Source organism: Oncorhynchus masou, chromosome 28 (genome assembly GCF_036934945.1).
Source record: "Oncorhynchus masou masou isolate Uvic2021 chromosome 28, UVic_Omas_1.1, whole genome shotgun sequence".
Taxonomy (NCBI): Eukaryota; Metazoa; Chordata; class Actinopteri; order Salmoniformes; family Salmonidae; genus Oncorhynchus; species Oncorhynchus masou.
In genome coordinates this window covers 13,455,580-13,475,306 of record NC_088239.1, presented here as the reverse complement: position 1 = coordinate 13,475,306, position 19,727 = coordinate 13,455,580, and the positions used below count along the sequence as shown (strand labels likewise).

Genomic DNA, 19,727 nt, shown 5'->3' with positions numbered 1-19,727 from the left:
CAACCAGGTGAGAGAGAGAGAGAGAGAGCGAGAGAGAGAGAGAAAGAGAGAGAGAGTGTGTGCGTGTTTAGCAGAGCTGATTTTATTTATTTATTTCACCTTTATTTAACCAGGTAGGCTAGTTGAGAACAAGTTCTCATTTACAACTGCGACCTGGCCAAGATAAAGCAAAGCAGTGCGACACAAACAACAACACAGAGTTACACGTGGAATAAACAAAACATACAGTCCATAACACAATAGAAAAAAGAGTCTATATACAGTGTGTGCAAATGAGTTAAGATAAGGGAGGTAAGGCAATAAATAGGCCATAGTGGTGAAAGAATTACAATTTAGCAATAAACACTGGAGTGATAGAGACTGGAGTGATAGATGTGCAGAAGCTGAATGTGCAAGTAGAGATACTGGGGTGCAAAGGAGCAAAACAATTCAAATGAATAACAGTATGGGGATGAGGTAGCTGGATGGGGTATTAACAGATGGGCTATGTACAGGTGCAGTGATCTGTAAGCTGCTCTGACAGTTGATGCTTAAAGTTAGTGAGGGAGATATGAGACTCCAGCTTCAGTGATTTTTGCAATTCGTTCCAGTCATTGGCAGCAGAGAACTGGAAGGAAAGGCGGCCAAAGGAAGAATTGGCTTTGGGGGTGACCAGTGAAATATACCTGCTGGAGCACGTGCTACAGGTGGGTGCTGCTATGGTGACCAGTGAGTTGAGATAAGGCGGGGCTTTACCTGGCAAAGACTTATAGATGACCTGGAGCCAGTGGGTGGCGACGAGTATGAAGTGAGGGCCAGCCGACGAGAGCATGCAGGTCGCAGTGGTGGGTAGTATATGGGGCTTTGGTGACAAAACGGATGGCACTGTGATAGACTGCATCCAATTTGCTGAGTAGAGTGATGGAGGCTATTTTGTAAATGACATTGCCGAAGTCAAGGATCAGTAGGATAGTCAGCTTTACGAGGGTATGTTTGGCAGCATGAGTGAAGGATGCTTTGTTGCGAAATTGGAAGCCGATTCTAGATTTAATTTTGGATTGGAGATGCTTATTGTGAGTCTGGAAGGAGAGTTTAGTCTAACCAGACACCTAGGTATTTGTAGATGTCCACATATTCTAAGTCAGAAGCGCTGGACAGGCGAGCAGGTGCTGGTAGCGATCGGTTGAAGAGCATGCATTTAGTTTGACTTGCATTTAAGAGCAGTTGGAGGCCACAGAAGGAGAGTTGTATGGCATTGAAGCTCGTCTGGAGGTTAGTTAACACAGTGTCCAAAGAAGGGCCAGAGGTATACATAATGGTATGGTCTGCGTAGAGGTGGATCAAAGAATCACCAGCTGCAAGAGCGACATCATAGACATTGTATACAGAGATTAGAGTCGGCATGAGAATTGAACCCTGTGGCACCCCCATAGAGACTGCCAGAGGTCTAGACAACAGGCCCTCCGAATTGACACACTGAACTCTGTCTGAGAAGTAGTTGGTGAACCAGTTGAGGCAATCATTTGAGAAACATAGGCTGTTGAGTCTGCTGATGAGGATGTGGTGATTGACAGAGTCGAAAGCCTTGGCCAGGTCAATGAATACAGCTGCACAGTATTGTCTCTTATCGATGGAGGTTATGATATCGTTTAGGACCTTGTGCATGGCTGAGGTATACCCATGACCAGCTCTGAAACCAGATTGCATAGCGGAGAAGGTACGGTGAGATTCGAAATGGTCAGTGATCTGTTTGTTAACTTGGCTTTTTTTAGATTTTGATATAGGTCTGTAGCAGTTTGGGCCTAGAGTGTCTCCCCCTTTGAAGAGGGGGATGACCACGGCAGCTTTCCAGTCTTTGGGGATCTCAGATGATAAGACAGTGAGGTTGAACAGGCGAGTAATAGGAGTTGCAACAATTTTGGCTGATAATTTTAGAAAGAGAGGGTCCAGATTGTCTAGCCCAGCTGATTTGTAGGGGTCCAGATTTTGCAGCTTTTTAGAACATCAGCTATCTGGATTTGGGTGAAGGTGAAATGGGGGAGGCTTTTGCAAGTTGCTGTGTGTGGTGCAGTGCTGTTGACCAGGGTAGGAGTGGCCAGGTGGAAAGCATGGCCAGCTGTAGAAAAATGGTTATTGAAAGTGCAGTGGGCAGCTGGGAGGAGGTGCTCTTATTCTCCATGGACTTTACGGTGTCCCAGAACTTTTTGGAGTTTGTGCTGCAGGATGCAAATTTCTGTTTGAAAAAGGCTTTCCTAACTGCCTGTGTATATTGGTTCTTATTTTCCCTGAAAAGTTGCATATCGCGGTGGCTACTCGATTCGAATGCAGTACACCACAGGATGTTTTTGTGCTGGTCAGTCAGGTCTGGAGTGAACCACGGGCTATATCTGTTCTTAATTCTACATTTTTTGAATGCTTATTGAAGATGGTGAGGAAAGCACTTTAAAGAATAACCAGGCATCTTCTACTCATGGATTGAGGTCAATATCCTTCCAGGATACCCGGGCCAGGTCGATTAGAAAGGCCTGCTCATTGAAGTGTTTTAGGGAGCATTTGACAATGATGATGGGTGGTTGTTTGACCGCAGACCCAAAATGGATGCAAGCAATGAGGCAGTGATCTCTGAGATCCTGGTTGAGGACAGGGTGTATTTGTAGGGCGGGTTGTTTAGGATATCTATGAGGGTGCCTGTGTTTACGTATTTGGGGTTTTACCTGGTAGGTTCATTGATGATTTGTGTGAGCAGTGAATAAAACAAACTTAGGGAGGAGGCTTCTAATGTTAACATGCATGAAACCAAGGCTTTTACGGTTAGAGAAGTCGACAAATGAGAGCGCCTGGGGCATGGTAGTGGAGCTCGGCACTGCAGGGCCTCGATTAACCTCTACATCACCAGAGGAGCAGAGGAGGAGTAGGATAAGGGTACAGCTAAAGGCTATAAGAGCTGGTTGTCTCATGTGTTCAGAACAGAGAGTAAAAGGAGCAGGTTTCTGGGCGCGGTAGAATAGATTCAATGCATAATATACAGACAAAGTTATGGTAGGATGTGAGTACAGTGGAGGTGAACCTAGGCAGTGAGTGACGATGAGAGAGGTATTGTCTCTAGAGACATTAATTAAACCAGGTGAGGTCACTGCATGTGTGGGAGGTGGGACAAGAGGGTTAGCTGAGTCATATTGAGCAGGGCTGGAGGCTCTACAGTGAAATAAGACAATAATCACTAACCAGAACAGCAATGGACAAGGCATATTGACATTAGGGAGAGGCATGCGTAGAAGAGTGATCATTGGGTCCAGTGAGTAGCTGGGTGGGCTGGAGACACGGCGATTCAGACGGCTAGCGGGCCAGGGATAGTAGAAGGGCCTTAGAGGGACATCACAACAGGAGAAGTCTGTTGTAGCCCCCTCATGCGGTTACGTCAGCAGACCAGTCGTGATGGATCAGCAGGGGTCCGTGTAGTTAAAGGGTCCAGGCCAATTGAAAAAACAGGTATTGTAGCCCCAAAAATTGGCTGATGGACCTCTTAAGCGAACAGTCCAGTATGCTCTAGACACCTAGCGGGCCGTGGTTAGCAGGCTAGCAGATTGGCATTCCGGGGACATCGGGACGGAGGAGCCTGTTGAAAAAAACCCTCGAGCGGATTATGTTGGTAGTCCAGTCGTGATGGATTGGCGGGGCTCCGTATCGGCAATAAAAGGGGTCCAGGCCAATTGGCAAAATAGATATTGTGGCCCAAGGAGTGGCTGATGGACCTCTTCGGCTAGCCGGGAGATTGGCCTAGCATAGGCTAGCTCCAGGCTAATTGGTGCTTGCTTCGGGACAGAGACGTTAGCCAGGAGAACCCAATCGGATAACAGCTATCTAGCTGTGATGATCCAGGTGAAGAGGTTCAGAGCTTGCGGTAGGTATCCAGGGATATGGAGATAAATATGTCCGATAAGCTCTAGGTTGAATCGCGTTGTGCAGACTGGCAGGAGTTGTCCGGGCTAAAGGTTAACTGATGACTGCTAGCAGTGGCTAGCTGACTTCTAGCTAGTAGCTAGTTTGCTGGCTAGCTTCTGTTGGGGGTTCCGGTTCTAGAGTAAAGATAATAGCAGATAAATACCACATTGGGTGAAGTGGGTTGAGGAGTATGTTGAGGTTGGGGTTAAGAAAAATATTTGTACAAATATGTGAAGAAAAAAGATATATACACAGGACACGACAAGACAAAGACAAAGACAAAAGACGCCTGACTGCTAAACCATTTGGAATGAAAATGAATTTAGAATTTAGTGAACGATGAGGAGCAACTTTGCCGGAAACCTGAAGAACATTGTTAGCTCTTATAGCTCTCAAGCTGCTTGTTGTATCTGGTCATTCAAATCATGTTTTGGATGTGTCCTGACCTTGTGTGTGTGTGTGTTGTGTGTGTGTTGTAGAGATTGGCCCTGCCTCTGTGATGGTGGGGAACCTGGTGTCTGGGAAGAGGATCGCTATGGCCAGTGGCAGAGACCTGGGACAAACTGATGACAATGACCAGGTAACACATCGTTTGTGTATTTCTTCCCCCTGACATACACACTGGATTTTATAATGTGTTTTAAACTGTGATGGATTATAGTTATTACACAGTCTGTGATGGCATATCATGTTGTGTGTTATGTAGTTCCTGTTCCTGTCAGAGGTTCTGCAGTGGAGATCTCAGACTACGCCTGAACACATCCTCTACACACTGCTTAGCTCCCGGGTAACACACACACACACACACACACACACACACATACACACACACAGCAGTGGAGGCTGGTGGGAGGAGCTATAGGATGACAGGCTCATTTTAATGGCTGAAATGGAGTAAAAAGGAACAGAGTCAAATATATGGTTTCTATATGTTTGATGTGTTTGATACCGTTCCATGAATTCCATTCCAGCCTTTACAATGAGCCTGTCCTCCTATAGCTCCTCCCACCAGCCTCCACTGACACACACACACACACACACTTATGCCATGGATTTTTTAAGGACTCTGATTGTCTTGGACTCTGATTGTTAAGGATTCTGATTGGAATCTGATTGTTACAGACTCTGATTGGACTCTGATTGTTACGGACTCTGATTGTTACGGACTCTGATTGGACTCTGATTGCTACAGACTCAGACTGTTATGGACTCTGATTGGAATCTGATTGTTAAGGACTCTGATTGGACTCTGATTGTTACGGACTCAGATTGTTACGGACTCTGATTGTTACGGACTCAGATTGTTACAGACTCTGATTGTTACGGACTCTGATTGTTACGGACTCTGATTAGACTCTGATTGTTACAGACTCAGATAGTTACGGACTCTGATTGGACTCCGATTGTTACAGACTCAGATTGTTACGGACTCTGATTGGAATCTGATTGTTAAGGACTCTGATTGGACTCTGATTGTTACAGACTCAGATTGTTACGGAGTCTGATTGGAATCTCATTGTTAAAGACTCTGATTGGACTCTGATTGTTACGGACTCTGATTGGACTCTGATTGTTACAGACTCAGATTGTTACGGACTCTGATTGGAATCTGATTGTTACGGACTCTGATTGTTTACGGACTCTGATTGGACTGATTGTTATGGACTCTGATTGTTACAGACTCTGATTGTTACAGACTCTGATTTTTACGGACTCTGGTTGGACTCTGATTGTTACAGACTCAAATTCTTACGGATTCTGATTGTTACGGACTCTGATTGTTACAGACTCAGATTGTTACGGACTCAGATTGGACTGATTGTTACGAACTTTGATTGGAATCTGATTGCGCTCTATCACTCCATCTGTCTCTAGGGAGCGGTGTCTAGTTCTCTGACGTGTCTTCAGCTCCATAAGAGGGCAGAGAGAGTTGCTGCTCTGCTGCTGGAGAGAGGAGGACTACAGGAGGGAGACCACATAGCACTGGTCTACCCACCAGGTAAACACACACACACACGCACGCGCACACACGCACGCGCACACACACACACACACACACACACACACACACACACACACACACACACACACACACACACACACACACACACACACACACACACACACACACACACACACACACACACACAGCATATGTGTACACCCAAATACACTTTTCACTTCTCTCTCTTATGTGTGTTTCAGGTATAGACCTAATTGCAGCATTCTACGGTTGTCTGTATGCTGGCTGTGTTCCTATCACTGTCCGACCGCCCCACCCACAGAACATCTCAACCACACTGCCCACTGTCAAGATGATCGTAGAGGTGAGAGGTCAACGACTGTGGTAAACTACAGGTCAATACTGCCCAGGCAACCGGTGGAGAGGAGGTAGAAGAATAAGAGAATGTAGTAGCATCTCTCTCTCTCTCTCTCTCTCTCTCTCTCTCTCTCCATCTATCTCTTTCTCATCTATCTCTCTCTCATCTATCTCTCTCTTCATTTACCTCTCTCTCTTCATCTATCGATTTCTCTCTTCATCTATCTATCTCTCTTGTCATCTCTCGCTCTTCCTTCATCCATTTCTCTCTCTTCATCTATCTCTCTCTCTCTTCATCAATCTCTTTCTCTCCCTTCATCTACGTATCTCTCTCTCTCTCTCTTCATCTATTTTCTCTCTCCCTTCATCTATCTCTCTCTCCCTCTAGGTCAGTCGTTCGGCCTGTGTGATGACCACAGCGGTCATCTGTAAGCTGCTGCGGTCCAAGGAGGCGGTCGCTACAGTTGACATCAGGAACTGGCCTCCCGTCCTGGACACAGGTCAGCCCTGACCACATGTTCGCTGGATGTTTGTACTGTATCTATCAAAATGCTAGCTGGATGTTTGTACTGTATCTGCCAGGCTGTTAGCTGGATGTTTGTACTGTATCTGTCAGAATGTTAGCTGGATGTTTGTACTGTATCTGTCAGAATGTTAGCTGGATGTTTGTACTGTATCTGTCAGAATGTTAGCTGGATGTTTGTACTGTATCTGTCAGAATGTTAGCTGGATGTTTGTACTGTATCTGTCAGAATGTTAGCTGGATGTCTGTACTGTATCTATCAGAATGTTAGCTGGATGTTTGTACTGCATCTATCAGAATGTTAGCTGGATGTTTGTACTGTATCTATCAGAATGTTATCTGGATGTTTGTACTGTATCTGTCAGAATGTTAGCTGGATGTTTGTACTGTATCTATCAGAATGTTAGCTGGATGTTTGTACTGTATCTATCAGAATGTTAGCTGGATGTTTGTACTGCATCTATCAGAATGTTAGCTGGATGTTTGTACTGTATCTATCAGAATGTTAGCTGGATGTTTGTACTGTATCTATCAGAATGTTAGCTGGATGTTTGTACTGTATCTATCAGAATGTTAGCTGGATGTTTGTTCTGTATCTGTCAGGCTGTTAGCTGGATGTTTGTACTGCATCTATCAGAATGTTAGCTGGATGTTTGTACTGTATCTATCAGAATGTTAGCTGGATGTTTGTACTGTATCTGTCAGAATGTTAGCTGGATGTTTGTTCTGTATCTGTCAGGCTGTTAGCTGGATGTTTGTACTGTATCTATCAGAATGTTAGCTGGATGTTTGTACTGTATCTGTCAGAATGTTAGCTGGATGTTTGTACTGTATCTGTTAGGCTGTTAGCTGGATGTTTGTACTGTATCTGTCAGGCTGTTAGCTGGATGTTTGTACCGTATCTGTTAGGCTGTTAGCTGGATGTTTGTACTGTATCTATCAGAATGTTAGCTGGATGTTTGTACTGTATCTATCAGAATGTTAGCTGGATGTTTGTACTGTATCTATCAGAATGTTAGCTGGATGTTTGTACTGTATCTGTCAGGCTGTTAGCTGGATGTTTGTACTGTATCTGTCAGAATGTTAGCTGGATGTTTGTACTGTATCTGTCAGAATGTTCGCTGGATGTTTGTACTGTATCTATCAGAATGTTAGCTGGATGTTTGTACGGTATCTGTCAGGCTGTTAGCTGGATGTTTGTACTGGTGTATAACTCAATCAATCAATCAAATGTATTTATAAAGCCCTTCTTATATCAGCTGATATCTCAGTGCTGGACAGAAACTCAGCCTAAAACCCCAAACAGCAAGCAATGCAGGTGTAGAAGCACGGTGGCTAGGAAAAACTCCCTAGAATGGCCGGAACCTAGGATGAAACCTAGAGAGGAACCAGGCGAAAGGGTTGGCCAGTCCTCTTCTGACTGTGCCAGGTGGAGATTATAACAGAACATGGCCAAGATGTTCAAACATTCATAGATGACCAGCAGGGTCAAATAATAATAATCACAGTGGTTGTAGAGGGTGCAACTGGTCAGCACCTCTGGAGGAAATGTCAATTGGATCTTCATAGCCGATCATTCAGAGTATCTCTACTGCTCCTGCTGTCTCTAGAGAGTCTGTCTCTAACTGAATATTGTTGTGTTATCAGATGACCTGCCAAAGAAGAAGTCTCCAGCGCTGTATAAGCCCTGTAACCCTGATGCCCTGGCCTACCTGGACTTCAGTGTGTCCACTACTGGCATGCTGGCTGGAGTACAGGTAACATTAAGCCCTAACCTCTGACCCCTAACCTCTGTTCTGACCTTTAACCCTACCTGGACTTCAGTGTGTCCACTACTGGCATGCTGGCTGGAGTACAGGTAACATTAAGCCCTAACCTCTGACCCCTAACCCCTGTTCTGACCTTTAACCCTACCTGGACTTCAGTGTGTCCACTACTGGCATGCTGGCTGGAGTACAGGTAACATTAAGCCCTAACCTCTGACCCCTAACCCCTGTTCTGACCTTTAACCCTACCTGGACTTCAGTGTGTCCACTACTGGCATGCTGGCTGGAGTACAGGTAACATTAAGCCCTAACCTCTGACCTCCATCCCTGACCTTTATCCCCTGCTTTTTTCTGGTTGCTAACATGGTGTGTGTGTGTGTGTGTGTGTGTGTGTGTGTGTGTGTGTGTGTGTGTGTGTGTGTGTGTGTGTGTGTGTGTGTGTGTGTGTGTGTGTGTGTGTGTGTGTGTGTGTGTGTGTGTGTGTGTGTGTGTGTGTGTGTGTAGATATCCCATAATGCAGTGGGAGCGTTCTGTCGGTCAGTGAAGCTGCAGTGTGAACTGTATCCCTCCAGAGAGGTAGCAATCTGTCTCGACCCCTACTGTGGCCTGGGCTTCGTCCTCTGGTGTCTCTGCAGGTACACACACACACACACAACCGTAACACTTGCACAGAGGCACGCATGCACGAACACATACACACACACACCAATTCAACAACAGTTTCAATATCCAACAACTGATTTTAACTCTCTTCAGTGTGTACAGTGGCCATCAGTCGATCCTGATCCCTCCAGTAGAGTTGGAGTCTAACCCAGCCCTGTGGCTGCTCGCTGTCAGCCAGCTCCGAGTCAGAGACACCTTCTGTTCCTACAGCGTCATGGAGCTCTGCACTAAAGGACTGGGCCTGCAGACAGAGGCACTGAAGGTACACACACGCTAGTGTTCTCATCAAACACACGCTAGAGTTCTCACCACACACACGCTGGAGTTCTCATCAAACACATGCTAGAGTTCTCACCACACACACGCTAGAGTTCCCATTGCACACATGCTAGAGTTCTCACCACACACACGCTAGAGTTCTCATCAAACACACGCTAGAGTTCTCACCACACACGCTACAGTTCCCATTGCACACACGCTAGAGTTCTCACCACACACACGCTAGAGTTCCCATTGCACACATGCTAGAGTTCTCACCACACACACGCTAGAGTTCTCATCAAACACATGCTAGAGTTCTCACCACACACACGCTAGAGTTCTCATCAAACACATGCTAGAGTTCTCACCACACACACGCTACAGTTCCCATTACACACATGCTAGAGTTCTCACCACACACACGCTAGAGTTCTCATCAAACACATGCTAGAGTTCTCACCACACACACGCTAGAGTTTTCATCAAACACACGCTAGAGTTCTCACCACACACACGCTAGAGTTCTCACCACACACACGCTAGAGTTTCCATTGCACACACGCTAGAGTTCTCATCAAACACACGCTAGAGTTCTCACCACACACACGCTAGAGTTCCCATTGCACACGCGCTAGAGTTCTCATCAAACACACGCTAGAGTTCTCACCACACACACGCTAGAGTTCTCACCACACACACGCTAGAGTTCTCACCACACACACACTAGAGTTCTCACTGCACACACGTTAGAGTTCTCATCAAACACACACTAGAGTTCTCACCACACACACGCTAGAGTTCCCATCGCACACACGCTAGAGTTCTCACCACACACACGCTAGAGTTCCCATCGCACACACGCTAGAGTTCTCATCAAACACACGCTAGAGTTCCCATTGCACACACGCTAGAGTTCTCATCAAACACACGCTAGAGTTCTCACCACACACGCGCTAGAGTTCTCATCGTACACACGCTCGTGTTCTCACCACACACATGCTAGAGTTGTCACCACACACATGCTAGAGTTCTCACCACACACACGCTAGAGTTCTCATCACACATGCTAGTTCTCATCACACACATGCTAGAGTTCTCACCACACACGCGCTAGAGTTCCCATCGTACACGCGCTAGAGTTCTCACCACACACACGCTAGAGTTCTCATCAAACACACGCTAGAGTTCTCACCACACACACACTAGAGTTTTCACCGCTAACACGCTAGAGTTCTCATCAAACACGCGCGCTAGAGTTCTCATCACACACGCGCTAGAGTTGCCATTGCACACACGCTAGAGTTCTCATCACACACACGCTAGAGTTCTCACCACACATGCTCTAGTGTTCTCATTGTACACACGAGCTAGAGTTCCCATCATACATGCACTAGAGTTCCCATTGTACATGCGCTAGAGTTCCCATCGTACACGCGCTAGAGTTCCCATTGTACACACACTAGAGTTCTCACCACACAGGCGCTAGAGTTCCCATCGTACACGCGCTAGAGTTCTCACCACACACGCGCTAGAGTTCCCATTGTACACGCACTAGAGTTCTCACCACACACGCGCTAGAGTTCCCATCGTACACACGCTAGAGTTCTCACCACACACGCGCTAGAGTTCTCACCACACACGCGCTAGAGTTCCCATTGTACACGCACTAGAGTTCTCACCACACACGCGCTAGAGTTCCCATCGTACACACGCTAGAGTTCTCACCACACACGCGCTAGAGTTCTCACCACACACGCGCTAGAGTTCTCACCACACACGCGCTAGAGTTCTCACCACACACGCGCTAGAGTTCCCATTGTACACGCACTAGAGTTCTCACCACACACGCACTAGAGTTCCCATCGTACACGCGCTAGAGTTCCCATCGTACACGCGCTAGAGTTCTCACCACACATGCGCTAGAGTTCTCACCACACACACGCTAGAGTTCTCACCACACACGCGCTAGAGTTCTCACCACACATGCGCTAGAGTTCTCACCACACACACGCTAGAGTTCTCACCACATACGCGCTAGAGTTCCCATCGTACACGTGCTAGAGTTCTCACCACACACATGCTAGAGTTCTCATCATACACACGCTAGAGTTCTCACTACACACACACTAGAGTTTTCACCGCTAACACGCTAGAGTTCTCATCAAACACGCGTGCTAGAGTTCTCATCACACTCGCTAGAGTTCTCACCACACATGCTCTAGTGTTCTCATTGTACACACGAGCTAGAGTTCCCATCATACACGCACTAGAGTTCCCATTGTACACACGCTAGAGTTCCCATCGTACACGCGCTAGATTTCCCATTGTACACGAGCTAGAGTTCTCACCACACACGCGCTAGAGTTCCCATCGTACACGCGCTAGAGTTCCCATCGTACACACGCTAGAGTTCTCACCACACACGCGCTAGAGTTCCCATCATACACACGCTAGAGTTCTCGTCTGGCCTGAAAATTTGAGCCCAGTCTTACCCAAGCCCCATTAAAGCCCGAGTCCAGGACCAGTCTGACATCACAGAAATGCAATGAGACTGAACTTGGAAAAAAAAGCCTGATTTCTAGAAAACAGTATATTAATATAAACTGGTGTTGAGAACAATGCGAAGTGAGGAAACAGAGAGAGGAAAACTCACCTTAGTTATCATCAACTAAATGATGACAACATTGGAATAAATGCAATTGAAGGCATGTATGAAATGGTTGCTTATACTGAAACTCCCAAATTCATATTTAACCGTTATAAAAGCAATAGCCGTGTGTGGTCAATGATCGGTGCATGACCCAATCAATGCAATGCACGTTTTATTCCGAAATGACCTTTGGATCAGTTATAGGTCTACTTTCAAAGGTCCAGCAAATGCATATTAGCAGGGCAGTCATATTGGGTGCATTTCATTTGTATGTATCTGCTTTAACAGATGCCATTCTGAGATGTGCTGGCTGTCGGGTCTTGTGGATCATCATTCTCCAGGATGCACTCTGGTCTATTCGTATTGCAATTTGAAACATTTCAATGATCAGTAAAATAAGTTTAATCATGGCCACTAATTTCTCTGGCCCAGCCAATATTGCAGTCTTGGCACTGCTTGTGTCTGCTACTGAGACAGAGAGCAGTAGTAATAGGTGCGCAGATAGACAGTTTTAATTTCGTAACACGACAAGCTTGAAACCCGCCCGGCATGAATCAATTCAAATAATTTGAGGCCCGGCCGGGCCCCATCGGGTTTGGGCTGAGAATGAGAACTCTTACACACATCCACAAACACACACAATTCAACTGCAGGGAGAAATAAAAGTGCTCTTTGTAATGTCTTTGAATTGACTCAGTAAACGGTGTGTTTGTGGCCTGAGGTGTTGTGTAATTGTTTGCTGATGGACAGAGAGAGTTTATTTTAAGAGATAAACTTTCGCCATGGAAATCGCCATGGAAACTGGAAGCTGACTGAGACACACACAAGGAACAGATCAAGGAACAAACCACAGCTTTATATAGTCATCAGCAGGTGGGGTGAGAGGGAGAATGAGCGGGAGGATGAGTATGATGAGAGGGAGGAGGTAGGATGATAGATGAGAGGGCGGATGTGAGGGAGGTAATGATTGAAATGTCATGTACTTATATGTAATACCCTCTCTCCTCTTTCCCTCCTCTTTTCCCCCCTCTCCTCTTTCCCTCTCCTCTTTCCCCTGTCTCTCCTCTTTCCCTCTCCTCTTTTCCCCCCTCTCCTCTTTCCCTCTCCTCTTTCCCCTGTCTCTCCTCTTTCCCTCTCCTCTTTTCCCCCCTCTCCTCTTTCCCTCTCCTCTTTCCCCTGTCTCTCCTCTGTCCCTCTCCTCTTTTCCCCCCTCTCATCTTTTCCTCTCCTCTTTCCCCCCTCTCCTCTTTCCCTCTCCTCTTTCCCTCTCCTCTTTCCCCTGTCTCTCCTCTTTCCCTCTCCTCCTTTCCCCCCTCTCCTCTTTCCCTCTCCTCTTTCCCCTCTCTTCTCTTTCCCCTCTCTTCTCTTCACCCCTCTCTCCTCCCTCTGTTCTCTTCCCCCTCTCTCCTCCCTCTGTTCTCTTCCCCCTCTCTCCTCCCTCTTGTCTTCCCCCTCTCTCCTCCCTCTTGTCTTCCCCCTCTCTCCTCCCTCTTCTCTTCCCCCTCTCCTTACCCTCTCTTCTCTTCCCCTCTCTCCTCCCTCTTCTCTTCCCCCTCTCTCCTCCCTCTCTTCTCTTCCCCCTCTCCTTCCCCTCTCTTCTCTTCCCCCTCTCTCCTCCGTCTCTTCTCTTCCCCCTCTATTCCTCCCTCTCTTCCCTCTCGCTCCTCCTCTTCCTCTCCAGGCGCGAGGCCTGGACCTGTCCCGTGTGAGGGCGTGTGTTGTGGTAGCAGAGGAGAGACCCAGGATGTCTCTAACACACTCCTTCTCCAAGCTGTTTAAAGACCTGGGCCTGCACCCCCGATCTGTCAGCACAGCATTTGGTTGTAGGGTCAACCTGGCTATCTGTCTGCAGGTAAGTGTGTGTGTATGTATGTGTGTGTGTGTGTGTGTGTGTGTGTGTGTGTGTGTGTGTGTGTGTGTGTGTGTGTGTGTGTGTGTGTGTGTGTGTGTGTGTGTGTGTGTGTGTGTGTGTGTGTGTGTGTGTGTGTGTGTTTGTGTGAGTGTGTGTGTGGTGGTGCGTGTGCGACAACATGGTCACCCTGTCCTGTGATTGGTTACAGGGCACCTCCGGACCAGACCCTACTACAGTTTACGTGGACATGAGAGCTCTGCGACATGATAGGTATGTCTGCCTATCAGTCACAGCAACAACCAATCAGATCAATCAATTAACTTGAATAACAGTTTCTTTGTCTCTCAGGGTTCGGTTGGTGGAGAGAGGTTCTCCTCACAGTCTCCCTCTCATGGAGTCAGGAAAGGTGGGTCCTGTGTTATGTTTTAACATTTTGCGTCAGAAAGTTTCATGACTGAAGTGTACTAAGACTGAGTAAGACTCAACTTCTGGAGCTCCTGACTGTGTGGTTCAGTAAGACTCAGCTTCTAGAGCTCCTGACTGTGTGGTTCAGTAAGATTCAGCTTACAGATCTCCTGACTGTGTGGTTCAGTAAGACTCAGCTTCTAGAGCTCCTGACTCTTTGGTTCAGTAAGACAGCTTCTAGATCTCTTGACTGTGTGGTTCAGAAAGACTTAGCTTCTAGAGCTCCTGACTGTGTGGTTCAGTAAGACCGCTTCTGGAGCTCCTGACTGTGTGGTTCAGTAAGACTCAGCTTCTAGAGCTCCTGACTGTGTGGTTCAGTAAGACTCCGCTTTTATAGCTCCTGACTGTGTGGTTCAGGAAGATCGCTTCTATAGCTCCTGACTGTGTGGTCCAGTAAGACTCAGCTTCTAAAGCTCCTGACTGTGTGGTTCAGTAACACTCCGCTTCTAGAGATCCTGACTCTTTGGTTCAGTAAGACAGCTTCTAGATCACCTGACTGTGTGGTTCAGTAAGACAGCTTCTAGATCACCTGACTGTGTGGTTCAGAAAGACTTCGCTTCTAGATCATCTGACTGTGTGATTCAGTAAGACTCAGCTTCGAGAGCTCCTGACTGTGTGGTTCAGTGAGATTCAGCTTCTAGAGCTCCTGACTGTGTGGTTCAGGAAGAACGCTTCTATAGCTCCTGACTGTGTGGTTCAGTAAGACTCAGCTTCTAGAGCTCATGCCTTTGTGGTTCCGTAAGACTCCGCTTCTAGAGCTCCTAACTTTTAGGTTCAGTAAGACAGCTTCTAAAGCTCCTGACTGTGTGTTTCAGTAAGACTCCGCTTCTAGATCATCTGACTGTGTGATTCAGTAAGACTCAGCTTCGAGAGCTCCTGACTGTGTGGTTCAGTGAGATTCAGCTTCTAGAGCTCCTGACTGTGTGGTTCAGGAAGAACGCTTCTAGAGCTCCTGACTGTGTGATTCAGTAAGACTCAGCTTCTAGAGCTCATGCCTTTGTGGTTCCGTGAGACTCAGCTTCTAGAGCTCATGTCTGTGTTGTTCAGTAAGACTCCGCTTCTAGAGCTCATGCCTTTGTGGTTCCGTAAGACTCCGCTTCTAGAGCTCCTAACTTTTAGGTTCAGTAAGACAGCTTCTAAAGCTCCTGACTGTGTGTTTCAGCAAGACTCTGCTTCTAGATCATCTGACTGTGTGGTTCAGTAAGACTTAGCTTCTAGAGCTCCTGACTGTGCTGTTCAGTAAGACAGGTTCTAGAGCTCCTGAATTTGTGGTTCAGTAAGACTCAACTTTTTGAGCTCCTGACTGTGTGGTTCACTAAGACTCAGCTTCTAGAGCTTATGCATGTGTGGTTCAGTTATACTCAGATTCTAGAGCTCCTGACTGTGTGGTTCAGTAAAACTCAGCTTATAGATCTCCTGACTGTGTGGTTCAGTAAGACTCAGCTTCTATGGCTCCTGACTGTGTGGTTCAGTAAGACTCAGCTTCTAGAGCTAATGACTGAGTGGTTCAGTAAGACAGCTTCTAGATCTCCTGTCTGTGTGGTACAGTAAGACCCAGCTTCTATAGCTCCCGACTGTGTTGTTCGGCTGCAGCTCTCTACAGATAGACCAGAATATCTCATATATGCTTTACGTGGAGAAGGAAGCATTGTAGCGTAATTATGGTTACTGTTTCAGATCCTACCTGGTGTCCGCATCATCATCGCCAACCCAGAGACCAAGGGACCCCTGGGAGACTCCCACCTAGGAGAGGTCAGCATACACACACAAACTGATTGATTTAATAAACTTGTTTCATGATTTTATGTTACCCCAGTAAAGATGCGAGAGAGAGAGATCATTTTACATGAATTTCAATCTCTCTCTCTTCCACTCCCCTCTCTAGATCTGGGTGCACAGTGCCCATAATGGCAGTGGATATTACAGTGGTTATGGAGAGGAGGTCCTTCAGTCTGATCACTTCACCTCCAGACTCAGCTTCGGAGACACGTCCACTGTCTGGGCTCGCACCGGATACCTGGGCTTCTTACGACGTACTGAACTCACTGATGCCAGCGGAGGTATACACACGCACAAAAACACACATAAAAACATGTACAGACGAATATTGTTCACGCACAGACATACACACACACACCTTTCTCTGTGTTCTGTTCCCAGAGAGACATGATGCGCTGTATGTGGTGGGCGCGTTGGAGGAGGCCATGGAGCTGAGGGGGATGAGGTATCATCCTATAGACATCGAGACCTCCGTTATCAGGACGCACCAGAGCATCATGGAATGGTACATCACTAAACATCTGAAACAACACAAAAGCTGATCCTATTTCTCTTCTTTATATAGGTAGAACCAATATAGTTCCAAAGGACTCATCTGTGTGTGTGTGTGTGTGTGTGTGTGTGTGTGTGTGTGTGTGTGTGTGTGTGTGTGTGTGTGTGTGTGTGTGTGTGTGTGTGTGTGTGTGTGTGTTGTGCCACAGTGCTGTGTTTCCCTGGACTAACCTGCTGGTAGTTGTGGTGGAACTAGAAGGCTCGGAGCAGGAAGCCCTGGACCTGGTTCCCATGGTGACCAAGGCGGTGCTGGAAGAGCATTACCTCATCGTTGGTGTCGTCGTGGTAACAGACATCGGGGTGATCCCCATCAACTCTCGCGGGGAGAAGCAGCGCATGCATCTCCGGGACGGCTTCCTACAGGACCAGCTAGACCCCATCTACGTGGCTTATAACATGTAACCCAGCCGCCCCATTCGGGGGGGGGTGTGGGTGGACGTAAGAGAGGGGGATGTGTGTGTTAGCATGTGTGTGTATGCGTACGTGCGTGTATATCGCTGGTGTTGTTCATTGCAAATCAAGACGTACTGTATTTTAGAATCTGCACATGGTCATATGGTGTGGTGCCAGTTGTCTGTTCCTTTAGTTGTGCTGTGGTGGAGGTATAGCTGTTTCTGCACCCCCAGTTAAACCTGTCACCTAGACAGGAAGTTGCTGTTCAAAGCCTTAGAGGAACACTGTGTTCTGACTACACCACCGGTTGTTACCCGTTAGGAGAGAGAGAAAATATCTCTGAACATATCTGTTTTCTTAATGAAATAGACATGAAAAATTAAGTTATTCAAGTATTTTGTCAGAAAAAGACAGGGGGTTCAGATTAGTGTATAAATATAAATATTGTACATAAACAAAATGATCTATACGGCGAGAACTGGAACACACTGAGGACCTGTTATACAGCTTTCTCCACCTGCGGTGTGTGCGTGCGTGTGTGTGCGTGTGTTTGTGTGTGTGTGCGTGTGTTTGTGCGTGTGTTTGTGTGTGCGTGTGTGTGTGCGTGTGTGTGTGTGAATGAATGTGATACAGTTCACTCCTCTTATAAGAATCGCATACATCCTTAACAATTTGTTTCCTAAAGACAATTAACTCCTAAATGCCAAGTTAACATGTTAGAAGTACACAATTGTTTCTATCCAACAATGTTTGACCGTTGTAAGCATTTTATTATGGTAATATGTGATTCTACTAAGAGAGCCCAGTATGTAGCAGAGGGAAATAGGAGTTGTTAAGCCCAGCTCTGGACCAGAAACACAAGAGACATTCTAAATGGTAGCCTATTCCCTTGAAGTGCACTGTTGGGACTATGGTCATAAATTGGACACTATATACAAAATAAGCCCTTGTTTGGGACGCACCCACAGGGAAGTGTGGAAGCAAAAGAGTTTAGAAGAAATGTATTTATCAGTCATAAAATGATCACTTATGGCATCGTCTATGTTATCAACTTTTCTGTGAAAAACATAATTTCATGTTAATGTTTATTGCTATGAGTATTGTCCTAGAAGCAGAACTGAGTGGTTTTTGCTAGATGGGCCAGCTGCGATGTCAAAATTGGCTATAATGTAAAAATTCATGAAATCAAAAATGTGCTTTTTTGGGGCTTTAATTTCAGGCGAAGGTTAGGCATTAGGGTTAGAAGTGTGGTTAAGATTAGAGTTAAGGTTTCAAATCTGATTTGATTCCAGCTAGTGACCACTCTGCAGAGCTGCCTCTCGGGCAAGACTCATGATAATAAATGCCAACCTGCTAATTTTAATCAAATCAAATGACATTTTATTTGTTACATGCGCTGAATACAAAAGGTGTAGATCTTACCGTGAAATGCTTACTTACAAGCGAGGCATTAACGAGGCATGTCAGTGAAGAACAAATTCTTATTTATGTTGACAGCCTACCCCGGGCCAAACCCTAACGTGGACGATGCTGGGTCAATTGTGCGCCACCCTATGGGACTCCCAATCACGTCCGGTTGTAATACAGCCTGGAATTGAACCAGGGTCTGTAGTGACTACTTTAGCACTGAGATGCGGTGCCTTAGACCGCTGCGCCTCTCGGGAGCCCCTGACTGTGTGTTAGAGAGAGGAGTCTTGTAGGTAGGGTTAAGCCTGGTACAGGAACTAGAGAGGTGAGAGAGACTGCATTTTGTGCGTGTGCGCGTGCGTGCGTGTATTGTGTGCAAATAGTGTTGATTTTGTACGGTACAGGTGTGTGTGATTGTTTTGTACACATGATGAAAATATAAAAATGACACTTTTATAAGAACCTGCCATTGGCTCCACATCACACTATACAGTGCAATAAAGTGCTTTGATTGGTTAAGCCGTGTCTGGTGTGCTGTTATTGCTTCTAATACTTTGAGTGGTGCTCAGTGGAAAGAGAAAGGAGTTGCACAAGTTCTAGGATCAGTTCCCTTTACTAGTCCTTACCTGAGGTAGTAAGGCAGGTTTTTATTGAGTGGTTAGTCAACGGGCTGGAGCATAATTACATATTTACCACAAGAAGCCCAAATAGATATTGGACTAAAACCTAATTTCAAACTTTGCTTACATTTGTATACAATCACATACACAGTACACAAAACATTAGGAACGTCTTCCTAATATTGAGTTGCACACCCCCTTTTGCCCTCAGAACATTCTCAATTTGTGTCAAAAATGTTTCACAGGGATGCTGGCCCATGTTGAACCCAATGCTTCCCACAGTTGTGTCAAGTTGACTGGATAACCTTTGGATGGCGGACCATTCTTGATACACACAGGAAACTGTTGAGCGTGAAAACCCAGCAGCGTTGTAGTTCTTGACACACTCAAACCGGTGCGCCTGTCACCTACTACCATACCCCGTTCAAAGGCACTGATTGAGGTGGATTTAACAAGTGACATCAATAAAGGCTCATAACTTCCACCTGGAACTGTGAAAACAGAAAATCTAATGGGACGTCATAAATTAGGAAACATCTTTACAATATCTCCAAA

General features: G+C 46.3%; 1 protein-coding gene across 1 annotated transcript in view; it reads left to right on the top strand.

Annotated features, from left to right (window-relative positions):
- LOC135517185 (disco-interacting protein 2 homolog C-like) overlaps positions 1-19,071 on the top strand; it is a 32,977-nt gene extending 13,906 nt beyond the window's left edge. The window contains 16 exon segments of the mRNA XM_064941268.1: positions 1-7; positions 4,401-4,501; positions 4,628-4,708; positions 5,797-5,920; positions 6,127-6,248; positions 6,630-6,741; positions 8,412-8,521; positions 9,035-9,165; positions 9,287-9,455; positions 13,786-13,956; positions 14,165-14,226; positions 14,305-14,362; positions 16,099-16,173; positions 16,307-16,481; positions 16,582-16,705; positions 16,902-19,071. The exon segment at positions 1-7 is cut by the window's left edge and continues 195 nt beyond it. Of these exon segments, the coding sequence (XP_064797340.1) occupies positions 1-7; positions 4,401-4,501; positions 4,628-4,708; positions 5,797-5,920; positions 6,127-6,248; positions 6,630-6,741; positions 8,412-8,521; positions 9,035-9,165; positions 9,287-9,455; positions 13,786-13,956; positions 14,165-14,226; positions 14,305-14,362; positions 16,099-16,173; positions 16,307-16,481; positions 16,582-16,705; positions 16,902-17,154 (1,875 nt within the window). The 3' untranslated portion in view covers positions 17,155-19,071.
- Positions 19,072-19,727: the final 656 nt, after the last annotated feature.